The sequence below is a fragment of the Melopsittacus undulatus genome, chromosome Z (assembly GCF_012275295.1).
Source record: "Melopsittacus undulatus isolate bMelUnd1 chromosome Z, bMelUnd1.mat.Z, whole genome shotgun sequence".
Classification (NCBI taxonomy): domain Eukaryota; kingdom Metazoa; phylum Chordata; class Aves; order Psittaciformes; family Psittaculidae; genus Melopsittacus; species Melopsittacus undulatus.
This window is the reverse complement of record NC_047557.1, coordinates 10,189,500-10,212,770: the sequence shown is the minus strand read 5'-3', so window position 1 is coordinate 10,212,770 and position 23,271 is coordinate 10,189,500. Positions and strand designations below refer to the sequence as shown.

The window sequence follows — 23,271 nt, the reverse complement described above, 5'->3', positions numbered from 1 at the left end:
CAGTGCAAACACGTTGGCACTCATCCAGAAGGGCTGAGGGAGCCATTCCTGGAAGACAGGTCTTTGAAAGCAATGCTCCTTTCCAAGGCAATGATTTAAGACCTCTGATGAAGGAGAAACCCAAAGCGTAGCTTCAGAGGAGGCATTTCTCCTGACTGGGTTTGTGGAGGCTCCTACTGGAGCCAAGCCAGGTTCCCACATCCCTCCTACCTCATGCGAAGTGAAGGAATATCATACAACTGCTGTGTAAATATGTGGCAGCCCCTTTGGGGAGGGACAACTGAGGGACAACTGCTGTGTAAATACATGGGGCAGCCCCTAGCAATGCTGTGGAAACCAGTTTTGCTTTAGAATGGGAGTGGGCAAGGGTGATCAGAGCTTTTACTGGGAGCCTTTACTTCCCACAGGCAGGACTCTTGTCTGAACCCATACAGAGCCTCAAGGCTTATTGAGCAAGGATGGGAGGGAAGCTGGTCCCAATTCCTGGTCATCATGTCCCTGGTAACATATGGGATTGATGACCAAGGTGGTTGCCAGCCCTGCTGGATGGACATTGACTGGTGCCATAGACAGAACAAGGGCCAATAACTCAGGTGTTTCAAGCTGGACATGGAGGAAAATTTATTCTCCTTGAGGGTGATGCTGTGCTGGGATAGGTACCCACAGAGAGGGGGTTGTCTCCATCCTTAGAAGCATCAAGGCTCTGCTGACAAAGCCGTGGCCAATCTGGTTTACAGTTGAGGATAGTCCTTTTCTCAGTGGGACACTGAACAAGACACCAGAAAGACCCCTTCGTACCAATGCTGCGACCATTGGCTAGAATTGAGCCCTGCCCTACACCACCCTGCTCCTCCAAAGGATGATGCTTTTTGGGTCAGCTGGCAGCACAAGGGTGAAGCACACATGATGGAGAGCTTGAGATGCTGCACCCCAATCAGCAACATGCCTTTAAGCATCCACCCCAAAGGGCCACATCCTCTGCTGCAGCACAACACACCAGCAAGGCACAGCACAGTTTACAACATAGAGTCCTGGAGCTCAAGAGGATCTACGATGATGTATATGTTACATTGAGACATTCAAGGCCAGGTTTGATGTGGTTCTAAGCAACCTGATCTCATTGAAGATGTCCCTGTTCATGGCAGGGGTTTGGACTAGATGAGATGTGAAGGTCCCTTCCAAACCAAACCATTCTATAGTTCTATGATTCTGTTCTCTAATGAAGGTAGAAATCACAGCTTTACCCACAGCCTTGCAAAGCTGCAGTGCAGGGAAGACAGGAGCTACCCATGGGACAGACACACACAGCTCCCCATGGTAGCTCAGAAACAAGAGCTGTGAGCTGCTCTGCTGTCCTCCTAGGGATGACGAGTGACAACTTGATGGTGCAACCTGTGCAGCTGCAACACTATGAGGACCAATGGGACAGCAGTCTAGCAGAGAGACATGGACAGAAGATGAGACAAAGCAGTTGAGATGTGGGGCCCATGGGAGCACATCTGATGCTTCCCTAACCCACTCTGCTCAGCTGGGGCTCCTAATTAGAAACATCACCCTCGTTTTCCTTCTTAATGAATCTTGACATGCATGGAGACTGCAAGGGTAGCAATGCAGGGAAATCCTGCAAACTCCTCTTGGGATGCTCTACTGTCTGCTCTCCCTCTGTCCCTTCTGATGCTCTCACCCTGCCAGCATGGGCAGCTGCCAGCCATGGCAAGTGTGCTTCTGGACACTGCAGCATGCACAGAGCTACGCCAGGGATGTGGCTCAAGGGCTTTGTGCCCAGATGCTTGAGGGGTCTTTTGAGCAGTGAGCAGGGGAAGTGGACAGAATGGTTTGCATTCCTGTCAATGGGGCCCTTTGTGCCCAAATGCGCTGTGAGGTTGTGGCTGGCATAAGGAGGGAGCAAGCAATAGGAAAGCACTGCAGTATTTCTCAGGACAGACACAAGCTCTCTGCAGGATGCACAGCCTCTGGACTTGCCCCTCTTTTGCAGATGGGGAGACTGAGGCAGCAAGAAACGCCATGTCCCCACTTCCCCTGACAGGGTGTGAAGCACTTATATAGTAGGAGGGAGAATTACATATGTGCCTTCAGAAAAAAAAAAGGTTTTCACATCACCCCATTAGCCTTTGTACCTCCCTGCTGCAGCTAAGCAACTAGTCACGAATAATTATCTCACTGGCTAATTAGCTCTCTGTATACATATTCATAAATTATACATTTAATATTTACACAGTGCTGGGGCGATGCTGAGAGGTTTCCAAGCAAATAAACCATCAAGGTCTCTGCAACTTCAACCCTGCAACTTCCTGTGGTAAATGAGATGAATAAGCCCACAGGAGAGGAGCGTGAGCCCCAGAGGGTGGAGGAGGCAAGGGGAATGAGAGGTAGCTTCACCATCTGCCCCATGGGTCTCCTCTCCTTCTCTATCCATTGGACAGAGCAGTGGCACAACACCGTGGCTTCTCTGCTGCAGCACCCATGCTCTCCAGCCTGAGCAGCATTAACCATGTCCAAAGGATGCTGTTGGCCCTTCTCCCATGTGCAGATTCATAGCCCTGAGATCTGCCCATCTTTAGGTGAAACAGCCTCTGGCACTGCACAGCATTTGCCAGCATCAGCTTCCCAAAGCACGCCCCGTGCTCCTCACATCTATTCCCTCTGATGCCACTTGGTCTTTGCATGGCTTTTGTTGCCAGCAGAAACCTTCCCTTCAAGGAGAAGGACTTTCACGCTTAAAAAAGCAGTTATCTTACAAGTGATTTAAAACTAGATACATCTTTGTAAGGAAACAGGCATAATTAAGTATCATCGACACAGCCAGAGATATGGAGCATTCCAAGTTAATTTTGTCCACTAATGAAGAATTGCAGCAAGCAGAGCCTGCATTTGTTTGCTCTGCTTTGGTAAATTGCTGGAGTCAGCAGCTTTGCTCTCTTGACAAGAAAAAATAATTAGCAAGAAACATTAATTAAGAGATAACAGATGGGTGCTAAAGGACTTGCACTCAATCACTCCATGATAGCCTGGAAGCAGACCTCAGGTTTCCTTTAGAGGTATTGTAAAGGAGGCGCTTTCCATCTCTGACTTGCTCAGCTCAATACAAACTAGAGAGATTCTTCTCTCAGCCTGGATGTGACCATGAAATGTCCTTCCATGAGGGCTGGCAAAGCCCTGTTGGCTCCAAAGAAGCTCTTCTCCAGCCCTGCAGCAGCCTTATCTCCCACCACTGCTCTGCAGCTGATTGCACCTCCCTCTGCATCTGTACCCCAAAGCTAGGTAAGGATGTCTATAACAGGGTGAAAAGAGCCTTCGTGCCCCTTCTAGCTGCTCAGCTGCAAGAGGCTGATGCTTCCTCCACAAAACTTAATACAACACATACTGGGACTTTCTGAGGACTTTGCAACCAAACATGTCATTGTCACACATCATAACCATAACCATAACCCAATGGTCTAGCAGTGGGGATGTATGATGCCTACTCTGCTACCAGCTTGGCACAGCTGGGATTGGAGCACAGTCAGGATGATGGTACTTACATAGCTCATGCATAGGGGCCAACAAGACTAAGGCAGGACAGTGACAGGACATAAGCACCCTCCTGGGGAAAAGCACAGTGCTAAACCCTATGGGAAACCACAGAACAGACACCCATTGCTGGAAGCAACATGAACCTGCAGCCGAAGTGAGGGGCAAGACCTTGCAGCACTGCCTTAGCCCCAACAGATGCAGCGGCTCCCCTGCCTTGTGGCCTATGATCCTATGCTGAGCCCTGGCTGGGGGGCATGGAAGCTGGATGGAGGATGTGGTCTCAGCAGACAAATAACTTCAGCATCATTCTTCTGCTTGTATTGTATTGTATCATCACACTGGCTGATCCCTGCACCAGGACACAACGTGATGTCTGTGTCTTGTACTGGTCTTGTACATTTTCAGCACCCCATATTGGGATGGAGCCTCTCTTGCAGCTCTCTAGACCTTTCAAATATCAACCTGGAGCACCATGCTGTCAGTGATCATTGCTGCAAGCCAGATCTTCATGTCAGAGGCAACATTGCTTCCCTGTGTGCCATCACACCCAGCTCTTGATACTCTTGAGAGTATCAAGGGCTGTACAACAGTGTGCTGCCCTAACATCAACTTGTCTCTGTCCATAGGGCAGAAGCAAATCTGGGAACAGCAACAGAAGTCTACCCTGCCTTGTTAACACAGTTTCTCTAGTCATGAATAAGTAGGAAACACCAAAAAAGCTGCCTTTTCCCATGGCTTTGGAGAAGGACCAAGCTCTGCTAAGGGATTCTAATGCTAGTGTGCACCCATCTGCTATGGGTCACATACTGCTAGCACAAATCATCTTGTGTTGCCATAGGCAGGACCAGGAGAACATGCACTTCTGCTGCTACTTCTGCTTTTCCATCTCAGCTGAGCTATGCCCCAAAGGATAAGACTTTGCCACTTGGACTTGCACTCCTTGTAAAGTCAACTTGAGATGACTTGTGCTGATGAAGAGCAGTTGTCTGGTGAAGCTGCAACTCCTCCAGTCCCCTGTATGTACATTGTGCCTGTCCCAGCACATGAAGGGGTATCATAAAGAGGGGAAGATGTTGGAGGACCAGAAGGAGATGAATGGCACTAATGGGAACCAGCACACAGCAGGAAAGTCCCACTAGCACCCTCCAAACTGGACTCATCTTAGCCTTTGCCCTTCACTGCCTTGTGACTGGTGTTAGCACCATGGATGAATTAAAGGCTTGTTTTCTGGCCCTGCTTTTTCATGCAGACAGGACAAATAACTCCAGGCCACAAAAGAGTGCTTAGATCAGGCTTTTCAATGCCGTTTAAGAGGAAATCGATACGATTTGGAATTACGTGCCCAAATCACAGCCGTAAACACAAGAAAAGCTCATTGTGATCCAGCAACAGCACGAAGACACCTGCATTTACCAAGCACTGGGGAGGAGAGGCAGAGCCGGATAGAGACATCAGGGTGCCTTGCACCCCATTGACCACAACCTGCCTTTTAAGCCTGAAGCACAGCATACACTTTCCTATCATTGTTTGCCAGTGCCCACGCTCCTGCCCTCAAATAACAACTTTCCTCTGTGTGAATACATGGGGGTGCGACCTTTATTTGTTCATGTAAGAGCCCAGCTTCTGCTTCACCCCACTCAGGGCTGCGGATTAGCATCAGGCATTGCTCAATACCCTTTTTATTAGCACAGAATTATGGATGTCAGAGGCGTAAAAGACCTGTTGGGTCCCACTCAGTCCATCCTCCTTCTGCCAAGACAGTATTGGTCCCTGCAGCATATTTACTATTTCTCCAGTCTAATTTTACATACTGTACAATCTGTGCAGTGCCAAGTTACGATCCCTGTGTGAGAAGCAGAGCTCTCAATTTCCAGGCTCTTGGGTGTGTAAAATCACAACCGCGATGTTAAATTAACTTTTTTTCCCTTGCATTTAATCATTTAATAGCTCTAAAATTCAGCCCCTCAGGCTCTTTCTGTCTGTCTGTTGGCTTGGGTTCTGCCTGCTGTAGGCCAGTGGCTTGTCGCTTACAGATGTAACGCTCACACCCCTGGGTGGATCGGCAGCAGCTGGGCTTGAGGCTGGGACCGCTGCAACTTAACACATGAACTTCTGCAGCCTGAGGGTGGAAAACTCCTCCGTTCTCTTAACCACAGGTACAGGAGGTTCATCCTCCTCCTTACAGCCCAGTCCCAGCAAGGGGGATGTACAGGGCACACTGCACACAGGGCCAGGGCTCAAGGGCATCACCCCGGCTGGGGGTAGAAGTCAAAGCAGGGGTGCAACCTGCAGCACTGAGACATGGGGGGACAGGGCAGTGAAGTATTCCCAGCGATGTCTCATTCCCAGGAATTCCCAACAGAAACAATAAACAATACTTTTTCCTTCTATTCACTGGAGGTTACACCCCAGGACTCATTTCTTCCCAAGAGAGGCATTTCTTCCCCCTATACCAACACCAATGCAGCACAGTAAACACAGGGTGGGAAGAAGAGATGCTGATGAAATGGGAATAATTTTCCAAAGTCTTTCTTTTCAGACTCAGTCGCCACCACTCACTTCTCCAAGTAACACATGCATTTCTAGAGCCTGGTGATGATTTCAAAGCAATGCTAATAATAAAGCACCATCTACTCTGCTCATCAGGGTCTGTGTTAACAATTAAGTCAAGGCCTCAGGGTTTGCCTTGGTAATAACAAGATACTGCATTTGCATTTCATGCCTTTCACTCCGAAGGATCCTCAAGCAATGCAAGCCTGGAAATGATCACTGGCACATGCTGAGCCATGGCACAGCTGTGAAGCTGCAGCCTGACAGTCACACACAGCATCTGCTGGGTGCAAGCACCTCTGGGGTGGATGATGGTAACGTGTCAGACCCATTGCACACTGGAAAGAGTATTACTTCCACCAGAAACATCAGATAAATCCCTGAATGTAGCTACAGGAGCATTACAGAGGACCCCAGGACAGAGCTCCTGTATCTCAAGCAGAGATTGGAAGCAGGCTGCTGGTGGGAATTGAATGAGGCTGAGTCTCTGGTTGTGGGCTGGGAAGTATTATCTGAGCCATGGATGACATGACTGCAGGATCATGGTCCTCAAATGGTTTCTGAGCTCCTGATGGGGCTCAGCACTATTTGGAAGCCCCATAAATCCACAAGCTGCCTGAGTATTTGTAACTTACTCTACAGTCAGGGAGCTATTGAAGGTGGCACAAGCTTTTGCATATAAATTTGGGCAGGTAGGACAGAGTCACCTGTGCACTGCCTGGATGATCCATGCAGCAAGACATATATCTGAAAGAGAAGGAAACGGAAAGCACACCATGCTGTGGGGCATACAAATAGAGGCTTTGCATGCCTTCTTCTGCAGATGTGCATGCATCCCTGAAAAGCACAATGCAGAAGCCTACATGAGATCATACCACATCTGAAGAGACTCTTAAGATGAGGATGGCAAGATGGGACCTTTCAGCTGGGTTTCCCATTCCCAGCGGCAGCATGGAGTGCTTATGGAGAAGGGTTCATGAAACTCCTTAGAGGTTCATGAACTAAGCCAGCTCCTGCTTGGTGCTGCTCCCTTACAGGTGCCCCAAGAACCAGCATTCAGCACCATTTCCAAAACCTCTGAAGAAGATGCTCTTCCTTAAGCTGTAGAGCATCTCCAGGCAACCCTCACTGGCTGGCTGGTGACCAAGGTCCCTGTGTTCATCCTGCAGAGCCTGGAACAACCAAGCAGTACTTTCTGTTTGATGCTGGCTGCCTCTCTGCTTCTGGAAACACCTCGTTCTTCACAGAGCCTTTCCTGCTTGCCTACCTGCAGACATTCCCTCTCCATACCCCTTTTATTGCCACTGCTCTCACTAAAGCCCCCAAACCAGAGAACAGCGCTGCTTTCAGGCTCTGTGAAACAGGTATTCTGCCTGTCTTTGACAGCATTCCCTAAACTCCAATTACTGATGCTGTTGTTCCAGGGAGCTCTCAAGTTGATGTTTTTTTATCTCTTCCCAGTGTTGGGGATGATGAACAAATGTTAGTTCAGGAGCAGACATTCATTCAGTGTGATCCGCTCATTATTTCCTGAATTTCAACACTTAAAAGCTTCGAGTGTCTTATTGCAAAACAACAGCTAAAAGGCTAGCTATGTCCATTGAGAGAAATACAAATAAATGTGCCCATCTCTCTGGAGAGCCCTTGGGTTTGCAGCAAAAGGTGATCTTAGGAAGAGTATTTTAAAGTAAAGATAATACAGAAGCTCACGGTGTCTAGAACTCCAGCTATATGAAAGCACTATTGATTTACAACTATTATTAGCACAAGAGATACTTGAATTCTGGAATTTCTGTAAAACATTTTGAATTCAGGTTCTGAAGCATTTAAAGGACTTGAGAAAATATCTTTGGCTCCAAGTCAGCAGAGCACTTAGGCAAGCCCTTAACTTTCAGCATGTGTTTAAGTACCTTGCTGACTTGGGGCTTTTAACCCCGGCAAAAAGAAAGCAAAGAGGAAAGAAAAGCCAGAGGAAAAAGTTCTGGTGTGTGTGGAAATGTTCAGGCAAGCCAAAAGAAAATGTGGATCTCTTCTGGAGAGTAAGAAAGCAAAACATAATAGTTACTCGCTTTAAAATTAAACACTAGAGGAAGCTTTCTGGAGAGGGGGAGAAAGGCTCCAAGAAGAAAAGGAGTATTTCAATGTAGCCTAACTCCAGCTATTCCCCTGCTTCTTTAGCATGTTGAAATTACTTATTACTGAAAAAAACCCCAACCCAAACTCAAAAGCTTCTTCCCCCTCCCACTTACAGACTAAGAGTGATGGGAGAGAGAAAAATCTTGGCTTCAGCAGAGAAAAAACATCTCTGAAATGAGTCGGCTGTGAGAGGCTGTCTCCATCAGGAGGGAGGAAGAGGAAAAGGGATGAGGGAGTGAAGGGTAGTAAGGGGAGGAGGGAATTGCCCACAGGCAGGAGCCTGCAAGCAACCGCACACGCTGCCTGCGGGAGGGGGAATATGAGAAGGTCCATAAGGAGAGAAAATCAGTGCAAATCTATGCACATACACATGAAAAGCAGCTACAGGCAGCAAGTGGCTCTTCCCCTACCTCCAGCATGACGCCATGAATAGAAAACAAGCTCAAGCAGAGCAAAAAGGGGATTCTCTGCAGCCCACCCAGGGAGAGCACTGCTAGTCCATAAGAGACAGTGAGGGCGAGAGATGGGTAAGAGGAGATGCTCCAGCATCTCTGGGCTCTGGTGCTCGCAGCTCCTGTGGCTCTGGCACAGCCAGGGTAAACTCAGGATGCCCTGAAGTTCATAAACACCACTCTGGCCCCATTAGGGCAAAAGTCCAAACTCTCCGTATTCTTCATTAAAGAGGAAAAAAACCATCAAATTCTTTCTTTCATAAGGGAATCAAAGAATTTCATGTTTTTCAGGTTATTTTTTTTCAAAGCTGCTCAACTGTGTTGTACAAAAGGCTTTGTAACCATTTTTTTTTCTTTTAGGGGGAAGGGAGTGTCAATTTTAAGTGCAAAACCTGTCCAATTCTGAAAATACCAAAAAGCCAAATTACAGCCCCTCATCAAACTTCATTTTGTTTTTTACTTCCCAAAAGAAAAACATAATTTTGCAAAACATTCAGACACTGATGACTTCATTTTCCAATGGAAAATGGCTCCCCCAAGGGTTTTCCCTATCAGGTCTGCTCAGGACAGATTGGCAGCAATCATTTTGCTTCCCAATGGAGATGACCCTAATGAGAAGCACAGGGTCCTGACACAGGAGAGAGGTGGCTCTTGCCCAGCACTCAATTGCTGCACTGCCTGCAGCACCCTGAGGATGGGTACCCATCACTCACTGCTCTGAGGCAGCACTCAGCAAGGTGCAGTGCTTGCCTTAGCAACCTGACAACTCAAACAGATGAGAGAAAAGAGCAGAACATCATCCTCTGCATTTTACAGGTGGAGATATAGTCCCCAAAGCAGATCAAATGACTTGTCCAAGTGTGTGCAAGTTGTTTGCATCAGAGATGATAGGCTCTGATTTTCCTCCTCCCCTGTTATCCTTCGGAACCAGGTACATCAACACCAGGGTTTAGTTGGGCTCTCTTGACCCTGCTAAAATACAAAATCCAAGAGGACAGAATTCATTTGAGCTGATGCCTTTTTATCCATCTTGTACCCCTGTATGCCCATGGGATGCCAGCATTGAGATGATGCAGTGGTGGCTTGTGGGGCTATGAGACGGCTGCTGAGGCTTACACTGATGACTCCCCCTGAAGCAGCACAGCAAAAAAGCCTTCCATAAATACTAGTTACACTAAAGAACTCCTCAGGGCTAAGCAAGTTGAGAAAAATGACCTAAACTGACTGGAGGAAGGAAAACACAATTAAATCACCTAACAGCCCATATCCACTAATCCCTTGTTCTACTGGGCTTGAGTCTCTGCCTCTCTCCCACCCCAATTCCAGCCCTGGCACTGCTTTTTCCAGCACCCTGGCAAAGGCAGCCATGCAAGCGTGTTGTGTGGAGAGAAAGCCCATCACAGCACTGGGACCCCTGGCAATGGGCTGTGCAATGGCAAGCTTGGGAGCTGCTGATCCAGGCCACATCATGAATTAAAGACACTCTACATCTGCAGGAGGGTTCAATGTTCACCAGGCTGGAAGACACGTTTGAAACATCATACAACACGTTAAAAAATGTTCTTGGTGGCTCTTGCTATGCATTCTTCACTCTGGAGCTCTGATTTAGGGCAGGATGAAGCATGTAACAAGATTAAATCCGCCTACCTAATCCTGAAATTTTCCTTCAGGGTTTATAGCCCATAATCCTGCTCATAGATCAATAGAAGGATGACTGGGGCCATCACTCTGGAGCTGCCAGGAACAAAATTGCAAAAATATGGAGAAATAAATGCATCATGGGTACAAAAGCCCATGGACTTAGAGAGCTCAGTGGGAAAGACTTGCTGAGATTGTGGAGTGAGACTCCTTCAAATAGAGGGAACGTTTTCCAGCACAGAGAAAGGCTCACCACTGGGTATCTTGCTCAGAGAGTGTAGATACCACCATTGTCCATTGATCCAACTCCCAAACTCCTCCAAGTACCCTGGGAGACAAGGCACATCCAGCTTCCTAAATACCTCTTTCTGGTGGCTCAGGGGTTGTAAGTTTGCTGCTGCAGTTGGTCTGGGGAGCTGAGAGCAAAGGGAGGGCATGGAGCTCCCATGCTTTGACAGCTGAATCTCCTGGTAAGCCAATGGATCCTGTGCTGACCCTATTGTCATGCAGGAGAGACAGCAGCACCTTGGCTGTGACTAAGTCAAGCTAAGACAATGCCAAGAGCCAGAAAAAAAGAAGGAAAAAAGGGAAACCCAACCCTGCATAAATGTATTTAAAAATGCGTCTTCTAAAATGACAGCTTCCAAAGTCCCATGTCATTGCTATTCCCCCACGAGTTTTCTTTCTATTTCCCATGCTGCCAAGGCATCATCTATGTAACTTTTGAGAAGCACCGACTGGCAGCGTAAAAAAGGCAGCAGTTATTATACTGCAACACTTCACTGCTTCCCTGAGCTGCAGCTCCCTCCTCCACTGTTGGAAATGAAGTATGATCAATGCTAAGTAATTAAGGGCCAGAACCTGCCAACCATGGTCACACCAAGTTTCTTGAATATTCAGGGCTCACTCTCCATAAAAGCAAGAATCAGTCTCCAGCAATTTGGGTTGAAAACAACAGAAACTCTCTGTGTAAACTGCTAGTGAGAAGGGTAAACATCCATACCAGGGCTGAGAGCTGGAAGGAGTCACTTGTGCAGGGACAGACCTAGTGTGCTGCTGCTGTAAAACCATAATTGACACAATGGGAAGGGCAGTAAAGCAGCTTGCAGGCATCCCTTAAGGTTCTCTGTCAACTGGAACCATTGAGTTGGCAGAACTATTGCCAGGACCAAGGAGGAGCCCTTTCTCTTAGCACCCAAAGGGCTATGCCCTGTGATGCTGGGAGAGAGCAAGGCAAGGGCTGGGTGCAACTGGGCAAACCTGGGCAGGTTCCTCAAAGCCAAAGGAGGTAGAAGAGAGTCCCAGTAAAGTGAATGGACTTCCAGGTGGAGCACCAGCGGGAATGGTGCTGCAGGAAACCAGCAAGTGAGCCTATAACCATTAACAGTGCTAGCAAAGTTACGGCCAAACATGGAGGCTTCCCACGGGAAACTGCAGGGAGAGGAGTAAACAGGCACTAATTTCTGTATTTAATGCGCCCTCACTCCTGTGTGCCTCAGTTCCTCACTTGCCCAGTGTGCTGTCAGCTGGAGCAACCACACTGCAGTGCAGGCGAGCTGCAGACACAGCAGAGTCTGACTTGCCAGGGCTTGTGGCTTGGCTGGAGTCAGAGGTTCTCTGTGACTCATCCTACAAAGGCTCAAGTTCACTGCTAAGGCTGGAGACTCCCCTCGGGAGCACTCCAGGCTCAGTTTACTGTGCCCCTGGGAGCAGGTTTGCTCACAAACAATAGGATGGTGAGCAGAACTTGTCTGCCTGGTTGGAGAAGATCTGCTTTTGGATGGATGTGGGGCTACTAGGACAAGCCTGCAGCAGAGGACTGCTGTGCATGTGGTCTGTACAATGCAGGTCTGCACCAACCACTGCTGTTGTGAGGCTGCCTTCCTGCTGCTCACAACAGGATGGGATACTGATCTCTCTCTATAGCTTTGTTATCTCTGTGAGGGATGCTCAGCAACTTCTTGTCTTTGTTTCATTGTGGATGCTGGAGGCAGCAGCTGTGGAGCCCTGTGAGCAGGACAGGGCAGGGTACAGAGGACTTGTCTCCATAGGAAAACATCCATTCCCCACCTGCTCTCTGCCAGCAGAGCTGTGTTATCCAGCAGCAAGCCCAGTACCTGGACATCAGAAACACGTGCATACACAAGTATACTTCATTACACCATAGCAAATTCAGCAGGAATCAAGCAAGGCACACTACATGCTGCAGCTCTGCTTTAGCTTGTGCATCGCAGTCAGCTCCTCAATGTGGTGGTGCCAGCAGTCTTCTGCCTATGAAGTACACAGTTCTTGGCTGGCAGAAGTCCTCCAGGCTCTCAGCCTTGCAGGTCACTGTTTTCCATCATTGTCTCTGCAGAACCCTGGCTGCTTTGCAGCACTCCAGAACAGGTAACTAAGAGCCTGGCTACTGGCAGATGGCTCATGTCTGCTAACACAGATCTACACTGTGGGAAATGCTCCAGGCTTTGCAAGCTAAAAGAGCTACAAAGGTCAGGTGTGTTGGACCTGGGATGAAGGGCAGTGCATGGCTTTGCCAGCCATGTGCACCCTATTGTGAGGCCCCCCATCCATAGGAGGGGCTTCTGCATCCATAGAGAATCCTGCACTGGAAGGTGGATGAGTCTTGCCAGGGACTCACCTGGCACACAGATACATACAAGGAAAAGATTTTAGCCCCTTCCCCTTGTCTTCTGAGTGGAGACCAAGGCTGTTTTACCCACACACTGAATCACATACACAAATACCAGGCTCCCTAGCATGGATCTAATGAAAGGAGGGAAGGGCAATGAGGCTCCAGACTCCTCAGCTTCAATTAGTGCCTGGTGGCAGCTAAGCCTAAATAACAATCTTTCTCAGCAAATCTTACCTCAAGAGATCAATGGCCCATACTCTGGACTAATAGCACTATAACCTCTCCTGCCTCCATCACTGTCAATCGTGTTGTGGTTTCACTTCACTCCTCCACCTGATTTGCCTTCCTGGAGCACTCATTACAAGATAACACCCATTGCTTTTCCCCTCCATAATGAGCCTCCTGCAGACCCACCTCAATCCTTCTTCTCCTTTTCCTTTTAATATGCCATAATTATATTGTCTTCTCTGCATGGATCTGCCCCATTTAGTGCTGCCCAAGACTGCTTATCCTTAAAGATGATCTTTCCATCCTCTGGACATATCTTCCAAGTTGTTCTTCTATTTATTTTTTACATCCCAGCATCTCCCACCTAGGAACCTGAGTATTAGGTGCTCCCTTTTGCAGAGGAGCATAGTGTCTGCTAAGAGAAATTAACCCCCTCCAAAGATAATGAAAGCTTGTGTATGTAGCATCCCGGAGCATCACCTCTCCTGAGCATGCTTCATGGTTCATTTGCTCAGTTCCCACCCTAGCAAAACCCCCTCCTGAGGACACAGACAATAATGTTTGCACTCAGTGTCTTTCTGTGTCTGTGTTCCCATTGCCCAGGGCTTTGCTTGCACACAGACATGTCACAGGAGGCCTGAAGACAGCAGCAACTGCCTCACTCGATGCCCAAGACTGATGGATGTGCAGGACCTGAATGTCTCTGCCGCAGCCCTGCCTACACTTTTAGCCCTGGGTTCTGCCACACACAGCTCTTCTGACACACTCAAGGGATGATTTGTAGCACCTTTTGCAAAGCTGTCCCCAGAGCTGTAGCTCTTTTCTCTTTCACCCTGATTGGAGATGGGCTTTGCAGTCCCAGGGTAGTCTACGATCAGGGACTTCTCACACTGGAAACCCTTCAAAGGGATAAACCATGAGTGGCACCTTCAGTACAAGTTCAGTTGGACACATGTCTCTGAACAGGCTGGCAAGGACCAGGCTGCTTCGGAGATGGAACAGCCACATGTGACTTCCAAGGTGAGACCTTCCCAAGCTTTCAGAGGCTAATTGAAGCCAAACCTCTGAAGGTTTCTGCTCCCACTGTCACTGGTTTATGAGATCTTCCAATGCTGGAAGCCTTTGAGAATGTGAAAACAGGCATAAATCCCAGCAGGAATAACCCGTGGATGAGGATTGCTTTCTCCACCAACAGGAGCTCAGAGCTAGGACAGGACACAGCCATTCTTCAGCAGACAGAGCTCAGGCAAAAAGCAAAGCCTATGACTACTCCCTGCATGTTCAAATGAGATTTTGTCTTCCACTAGTATGTGTGGGCTTTCAGGTGCTATGATGCTTTCTTCAATCATCAGCAGAGAAAGCAATGCTCCTGCTCCAAGCAGTGGGATGATGCCATCCCAAGGAAATTACCTTTATTCCAACTCTTCCTCCCAGCCTCTCCCCAGTGACCAGGGCTTATCCAACAGTGGGTTTCAACAAGGATTTGTTGGTAAGGACCCAGCTGGCTTGTATAGATGCTCCATGAGCTAAGTGCTGCTCCACTTTCCATGCTGTCCCCTATGGTCCTGCCTCTTCCTCATGCAGCTTTGCCCATGTCATCAGTAACTCCCAGGGCTTTATCATGCAAAGCTCCTCTGGGTGTCTAGGTAGACTACAAACCCCAGTCCTCCTCCTTTGTTGCTTATTGATATACTTAATGAAGCCTAAGAGACTACTGAGACATGGTTTTCCTTGCCACTGCCAGAACTAATGAATCCTGGCAGACTGCAATGCTCCCAGCAATTTCTTCTCTCCACAGATGTGAACTATTTTCACCAGTTTTGTGGGATCAGAGCTCATAAAAACCTTGCCAGAACCCTGCTCTTATTCTTTAGTTATGTTTCTTTTCCATTTTTTAATTTTTTTACAGATTTGTGATCTGATTCACTACACAGAACTTGCAACTGATGCACAGGTTCTTAATTATACCTGTGGTCTGTTAGCATCACGAACATTGACACCTAGATTTCATTCCAGCCTCTCTCAGATGTCTCACGTGGGCCTGGAGACAGATCCACTTAACTCCAGAACCTCATCTCCATCAGCTCCATTTCAAACAACTTCTTCTATTCCCAAAAAGGGGTAAATTCAATGAAAGTGACTCTACACTCACTTGCATTCAAAAGCAGGCAGCTGCTTTGCAACATCCTTTGCATGTCTCCAAACTTCAGTAACCTGCAAAGGGCAGGTCTTCAAAGCCCTGGGTGCCAGCCCATCTATTTTTCTTCCTTGTCCTTCTCCTTTTTCCCCCACCTGCACTCTAAGAGCATTCCTCATGCACTTGGCACAATGGGACATTGATCTCATAATGACTTGTGTCTATTTTCCACACACAGACCTTAGTCTAGGGCTATGAGCTGTCTGCTCCGTGTCTGACAGCCATGAACCATGCTCTGACAGCATACCCAGCTCCATGCAACAACGACTTTTTGGTGCAAAATAACAGACACTGGTTGGAAATCAGCCCTTCCCATTTCCCTGGTGGGAGGAGGGAGCCTGCGCCGTGTTCCCTTTGGGTCTATCCTATACCACAGGTCAGATCCCAGGAGGATGCTCCGCTCTGGGACCTGTGCAGTGACGAGGCAGTGAGCAAGGAAATACAAGCACTAAAAATAGGCTGCTTGCGGTAGGGGCTGACCACATTTATTAGCAAGCCTGTGCTCTGGCTGACCACAAGGTCAGCCTCTGAGAGCTTGGCCATAATTCACTCTGTGTCTGGGCAGGAAATCTACTTGAGCTCAGAGGGATGTCCAGTAATAGAAAGAGTTGTTCCAGGACCTGGGGCTATTTTTGCTGTTTTCTTTTACTTTGCAGACAAGAAACCTTTTGGGAGATGCATCTTGTGCTGGTGGGGGTGGGAGGAAAAAGCCAGGTGCTCTGGGACAGGCAGAGGGACAGGAAGGAAAATGGGGGAAATGTGTGTGGAAGTTCTTGTTTGTGTCTGGGGTTCTTCTTATCAGACTCATCTTCATCATATAGAGCAGGGACAAAGTCATAAAAGATCAGAGGAGCAAGGGAGACCACAGACCTTGATGGGTTCTTAATTGCCCTAACAGCATGCAGCAGAGTTTAATGGGTTACAGATGTGGGCTGGCAGGGAAGATGGGGAGGAGATGGAGAAACTACACCTGTAATGAATGTTCAAGAATGGAGGTGCCTTTGCAAGGAAGGAGGATCTTCCTTGCAAAGGCATCAGAGGGCAACTTGAGCTACAGCAGGTTGTACCCCTGGCCAGCATGGGACGGACCAGCAGATTGGCCCCCAGCAGATGCAGCAGTCCCAATGGGACAAAGCTGGTCCCCAGTGGACAGCCAAGAGCTTCATCTAGCTTAGCTCTGAGCAGCAACTAACAAGACAAAGGAGAAAAAGAGCAAATGCCTTCCCTTGAACTGCAGCCTTCATCTAGCAGAGAATCTCAAATCCTGATCACTGCACATAAGCCACTGGTGCTGGAGCCCTCATGTGAGGGTTAATGTGTCCCCAGTGAGTCAGGTTGACTCACATGCTGGGTACCTGCATTGCCTACAGAAGTGGGATGACTGCTGGGGGTGGCCCAGATGTGCAGCAGTGCTGCCCCACCAGAGGTCCTGCCATCCTGGGGGCTCACACCTTCGGGAATGCCTTCCCCCATTGCCCCGGTGCTCGTGTCTTCACCATCTCACAGATCCAAGGTAGGAGCTTCTACTCATGACATGCCCTGGGACTGAGCTCCATGTAACCATCTCCTTCAGCAGATTATGTGAACACCACCATGAACTGAGCTCATTCAGCCTGAGGACAAGCTGAGCTAAGTCCCCAGACTCTGACTGCACTGAGCAAAACCATACAGCATCCTTCCAATGCCAAGACACGTGCTTTTGTGGATCCACCACTATGTCTCAGTTCAGGCTCTCCAAGCTCTTCATGAAGCAAACTGGAAGAACATTTTGGATTTGAGAAAGCTTGCAAAGAGTGAGGGCTGATGAGGCATGTAAAGGCTACCTCAAATCTTGTTTCCTAACAAGAGGGAAGTCCTGGAAATGCTCCCAAGCTTCCTCACATGTTGAACCAGGCTGCAGTTTGGAGCAAGGCTGGTATTTCTGCCAGCTGGATAATGAGAGCATCCAGAATTATAGCAGGAAGGATTAAAAAATGTAATTGCTAATGGGGAATTAATTGTTAATGTGGAATTAATTGTTAATGGGGAATCATCATCGCAGGAGGGTGTTCCCAGTGTGGCCTGCAGGGATCTGTTCTTGGCCAATTGCTAGTCACTCGTCTTATCGATTATCCTGAAGGCAACATAAAACTGTTGCTGGCAAAGCTCTCTAGTGACACAAAGGCTGATGTATACAACAGAACGGATCTGTCCATCATACACAAAGCTCTGGAGCAGTTAATCTACCAGCCTTCCCACATGTTTTATGCAGCCAAACACAAGTCCATTCATCTCCAGTCGAGGAATGTAGGTCAGACTCTCAGAAGGCAAGGCTATGTTCTGGGGAAGACAATGCTGATAAGGCTTTGGCAGGACCAACTGGAGATGATGTGCCAACATGCTGTGATGAGCGCAAAACTTGGCCTGAGACTCATGTAGGTATCATGGGAAGTGGGAAGGTGCTATGGAATTAGAGATCAGAGCTTTCTCCTGCACTGGCCCCAGCCTGAGTGTGGAACAAGGCTATGCAAGAACCCTAACCTTAACCCTAACTCTAACTCTAACCCTAACCCTAATCCTAATCCTACCCCTACCTTCAGCCTCCCAGATGGCCCCTCAGCACACACAGAGGCAATCCCTTTAACCTTGCCTTCCCCAGCAAGTGTCTGTGCTGCGGCAATTACAAAAATTCCATAACACTCTGTTATATGTGGGTCTTGCCCAGGGGAATGGGTGGAAAAACAAACAAAACATGACAGATGTTAGTCATGTCACTTGATGCATGATTGAAGGGCACTCTGGTGGTGCAATGAGGTGAGAGAGAAAGAGAAGAGGAGAAGAGCAGAAGAAGAGAAGTAGAGAAGAGGAGAAAAGAAGAGAGGAGAAGGGAGGAGAAGAGAAGAGAAGAGAAGAGAAGAGAAGAGAAGAGAAGAGAAGAGAAGAGAAGAGAAGAGAAGAGAAGAGAAGAGAAGAGAAGAAGAGAAGAGAACCTTCTCTGTATATATTTGAAAAGACTACTGTCTTAGGCTGAATAACATCTCCCCTGTGCACCCATGGGCACAAAAGCAAACCTTGAGACCCAGGTAGCCCATCACACCACTTGAATCAAGGCACCTTAACTGAACAGCATTTGAACAACAACCAAAACCTACTCAGTTATCTACAAGCAAACCACATGTTCCTGTGTAAATCTACAGCCATCTCCTACACAGAAATCCAGGCCACACCCCCAGACCCAAACCAACTGGTGTAACCGTGCCAGACAGATGCTATGGGGATTACACGGGCTGATTGATGTGGGAGGAAGCAAAGTCCCAAAAGAGCCGGTTGCATCCCCATTAGCCAACAAATGCCACATGGAGAAGGTTGGACAAAGTGGGGAGGGAAGAGAGGGACATATCTACAGTTGGTTTCCCTTTGAAAAGCCGATTTTCCTGGCTTTGCTTTGGAGGCTGTTTACCGACCCAGGCTTTCTCTTAGCTGAAATGCAGGCTGAATTTCTAACAAGGCACATGCAAACTGGAGCTCCCAGGAGGCTTTGCAGCAGAACCGATTGCAAAAGATTAGCGGTAGGGTTTAAGAGAGCAAGAGAGAAGGGAAAGTAATGAAACAAAATCTCTCTTTCTTTTCCTTGGCTGAGGAATGATGTGGGCTAATTGCTTGTTGTTGGTGAGAAAGAGGAGATAGCAGCTTCTGCGCCCATCAATAAATTAACCCCGGCATGTGCCATCTGAAACGCATTCATTGCCAGAGACGTTTATCTCTTTGTCTCCTATGTTGAGTGAAAGCATAATTATTGTTTAAACATAAGTTAATTCAGCAAGGTGAGGATCAATAAAGCAGAGTTACTCCTCTTTTAAAAGCAGAGAAATTTAAATCTGGGACAGATGTGGACATAACTTCGGCAGAGCTGATGGATGGAGAAGATGCTTTTGGTCATGGCAGGAGCCTGGGGAAGCAGAGCTCCCTCACTCCAGGACTGCTGTTGCCCTTGGGTCTACTAGCAACAGCTAAGTCCAGCCATGGGCAGTTATGGCAATCAATAGAAAGGGCTGAAATCACCCATACACATATGTCTTATGGTCTGACACACAGCTGGCAGCTCCACCATGTACACACTTCTCATGTAGAAGCTTTGGTAAAGCCCCATGGCTCATGTTGTGGCCTCTCCCTTTCCTTTGAGGATGCCCAAGACCTGCTAGGGAGAGGGTCTCTGCACTGCCAGGCTGCTTTCATGCAATGGAGCCCATGGCCAACCAAAGGTGGAAGCTGCATCACTTCAGTGCTCTGCTGAGCTTTCCCCATTGCTATAATAAATTGGCAGCAGCCACTGCCTGGAGAGGGAAACACAGGAGGGCAAACTGAGCTACAGAATATAATGGGGAGGGCACTGTGTTCTCATGTGTGGTATTCAGCCAGTTCTGCCTCCTCTGTTCCCTCCCATTTCTTCTTACAGCTCGTCTCCATCCCTCTGTGCAGGCTGGGAGGTGTGTGATGGTGACAGCCCATGACTGCCCAGGGCAATGCTGTCTCTGTAGGCAGGCTGCCCCTCATCCAGCAGTCCCATCTGAAGCTGGTTCAGTGAAACACTAAAATGTGCTCTCCCATGCACGTACATCCAGGGGTACATCCCTGGATCCCTTGCTCAGTGAGTCCGGCAGCAATCCCACCCATGCCAAGCACGCTGCTGGAGCCTGACAGAGGCACCCACTGTGCAGGGCTGAGCAGCACAAGGTGATGGGTTTAGCAGTAATAGGATTAGCTGTGAGCACACCATGTAAAATGCCTGCCGGCAGCAGGGATGGCAGTTGCAGCAGCATCCACAACCAACCTGATTGCCCCAAAACACAACCAAAGCTCTTATGGTGGAGGTGGGCCAGGACCAATCCCTGTCTGTCGGCTTCAGCTTTTGTGGGGGTAAATGCACAGCCTGAAAAATCAGGGAACTTTATCCCGGGAGTGGTGTTCCCCATCTGCAGCCAAGCATTCTGCCCCATCCACATGGCCCACAGTCTATGTGCATTGGGAGCCATATTATGGGAGAGCCCCTCATGAACACCTCCTTTTGGTGTAACTTTAGCAACCTGCCACCGATGTGAAGCAAAGGAAGCTCTGTAACCATAAGAAGAGAAGGTACCTAAATATACTGGTACCCAATCTACTGACCCCTGAGCTTCTCCATCCCACCTCCCAAAGACTAGGGAGCATTTTGGGCTCCTGCATCCCAGACAAATGCTCCCTTTGCTCTGCCAGCTCCAAGCAGAAGCACTAAAGACATGCAGCAGAGGGGTTCATAAGCAGCCTCACCTCCATGGAGCTGCAGGCTGCTGAGTTTATTAATTCATGTGGAACTTTGCAGGGCGTTCCAGTAATCACCAGGGTGCATGTGAGAGCCAGGAGCTGGTGGCCAGAGCTGGCTGTGCAGTGCTCATGCTCACTTAGCAGCTTGTCACATCCTCCTCACTCAAGTATTCAGTGCTAATGCATCTCTTAAAGTGCTTCATGAGCTATTAAAGTCGAGCGTGCCTCAAGTGCATGATAAATGGACTCCATGCCAGCGCCTTCCCCCCACTCCGCCCAGTCCCTACCACCAGTGGGATTAATCCGTTCTCCCACCAGGAATCCTGCTGCGCTTTCCCTGCTTGAGAGCCCACCTAGCCCTTAGGTTTGCTGGTGAGGGAAGGCTGCAGTGGGGCAGGGCATGAGCTCTGGGTTGAGGGGATGGAGAACACCCCTCGGGTCTCCAGTGTGGGGTGGGTGCTCTGCAGCTTCACCTGCATGTGTGCATCCTCTATGTAGCTGGCACGACAGGGGTGGGCAGGAGACCTGCTGCCCAGAGCATCACCTTGGTGTTGCAGAGAGGTGACACACAGTGACTCTGGGGAGCAGATTAAAGACAGTCTTGGAAGTGCCTTATTAGCCTTCCTCCAGCTCTCATACCCAATTTTCCCCCAACTTACATTTTCACATCCCTCAGTGTAGAGCAGCTTCTTTGTCTCCTGAAGATGAGGAGAGCTCTGACTCTTTCTGCGTCCCATTCAGGCACCTGTTGATGTGCACAGGTCTCAGCAGCACCAGTTTTAAGCTGGTGCCCCAGGCATCTCCCCCCTGGATGCAGCCAGGTGAAAGAGGAGGCACCAGCAGGCTATGCTGCCAAGTCTCTGAATCCTGCTGGATCATGGAGCAGAGGGTGACAGTCATTGCAGCCTGCCTGGCCAGGGGCTCTCTGCACCATCACACTGCTGTCAGCAGCAAAAGGCATGTCCCTGGCCAGCACTGTTGGGGAGCAGCATTTGTTTCTCTGTCTAGACAACACATTTCGAGTGTGCATACCCCTGATGTACCTGACATGCCTGTTTTGTGCATCTCACTGTGTGACATGTCTGGGCTACCATCCCCACAGCATGGAGGGAAGCAGCATGATGCATCCAAAGGATGCTCTGGCAGCCTCAACACTGAGTCCTTCAAAGCTTCCCAGGCAGTCTTGTAAGTGCAGCAGGGCAAGGCAGCACTGCTTCTTTGCAGAAAGCATCACAGCACCACAAGCAACACATAGCTCAGCACGCAGGTACTTTGAGGAGGTGCTGTGGGAAGATGCTGGGAGTACTCCTGAAAAACCACCCAGAATATCCTCCTGTGTCCAGAGAATGTTGTTCCATATGATGGGGATATGCTGCCAAACCCCAGCTCTTTTGTGTCCAAGCTGGCAGCTTCCAGCAACATAAATCCATGCAGCTGGATTTAGGGCATCTAAATGGGGTGCTCTCACTGGGTTCTGCAGTCCCACAGAGCCCACGGATGCACAGATGTCCTTATGGGACTGAATTAGCAAAATTCCCCTCTATAATCCACTGAAAGCAACTACAGGCAGGCTGACTGAAGGGAAAAACAAGGAATTTTGGAAGTCCCCCATTTTGTCCCATATTTTGCAAGGCTTCCATAGGTGACCCAACAGTAGGACCCAACCATCCCCTCCTGCTCCTGCTTACACCCAGGGTCATGCAGGGTCCTCCAGCTGCCAATGCCACCAGAGTCTCTAAAATGTAGTCACTCTAAAGCCATCACCAAGTTAAACTGTTAATCCTGCGCCAACCTGGAGAGGGGCAAGCTAGTGCTGGGTGCAGATATGTGATGGCTATGGGGACAAAGTCATCCCAAGGGGGTGACAGCAAAATGAGGCATTCATCACAGTCGAGGGGCAGGGTGTTAGGGCTTGAGGCTGTCAGACTGCTGCTCTTCCCACTCACTCAGCTCTTCATGGGTGGGTTCTACAGGGTAGCATGTGGAAAAGTGAAGGTGAAAAGATGGGGAGTGATGCCCTGGCTGTAGAAGCATCCTGGGATACACAGGGGTGTGGGACGCTCTGGGGGTGCAGGATGCTCAAACCTCACAGCCGGAGGATGGGGAAGGGGTGCATATGTCACAGAGAGGAGAAAAGTGAGAGGCATAATAGATATGTGATATCCAATATGTGGTAGAGGAGAAAAGTGATCCAGAAATGTAACATCAGGCAAGCCTGGATAGTACATCCAGCTTCCTCCAGCAGAGAGGCTGGCGGAGCGGCATTCCCATATTTGGGACCCCAATGGTTCTAGAGGTGTGAAGAGACTCACCCTGCTGGCTGTGCCTCTGGGCATACACCACCACCACCACGGCGAGCACCACGCAGAAGGCTGACGGGACAGGGTTAGCCATCTGTGGAAGCAAACACAGGCAGGAGCAGTCAGGGTTTGCCCTCAAGACACCTCGCATGTATTGTGCCAAGAGCCTGTCCCTCCCCAGCAGACAAAGGGTGTGATGGGACCACAAGGAGATGGGCATGAAGAGAGACTTCATTGAGCCACAGGGGAACTCGCTGCAAAAAGAGGTGTTTTGTTGGCACAGGCTTCATCATTCAGTCACCTGTGGCTCTTTTCTGGGAGCTG

General features: G+C 48.9%; 1 protein-coding gene across 3 annotated transcripts in view; it reads right to left on the bottom strand.

Annotated features, from left to right (window-relative positions):
• Positions 1–23,271, bottom strand: part of CNTFR (ciliary neurotrophic factor receptor) — a 204,577-nt gene that overhangs the window by 61,456 nt on the left and 119,850 nt on the right. For all 3 annotated transcript variants that reach the window (XM_034072899.1, XM_034072898.1, XM_034072900.1), the window contains exon 3: positions 22,960–23,041. In XM_034072899.1, coding sequence (XP_033928790.1) covers positions 22,960–23,041 — 82 coding nt within the window. The remainder of the gene's footprint in view (positions 1–22,959; positions 23,042–23,271) is intronic.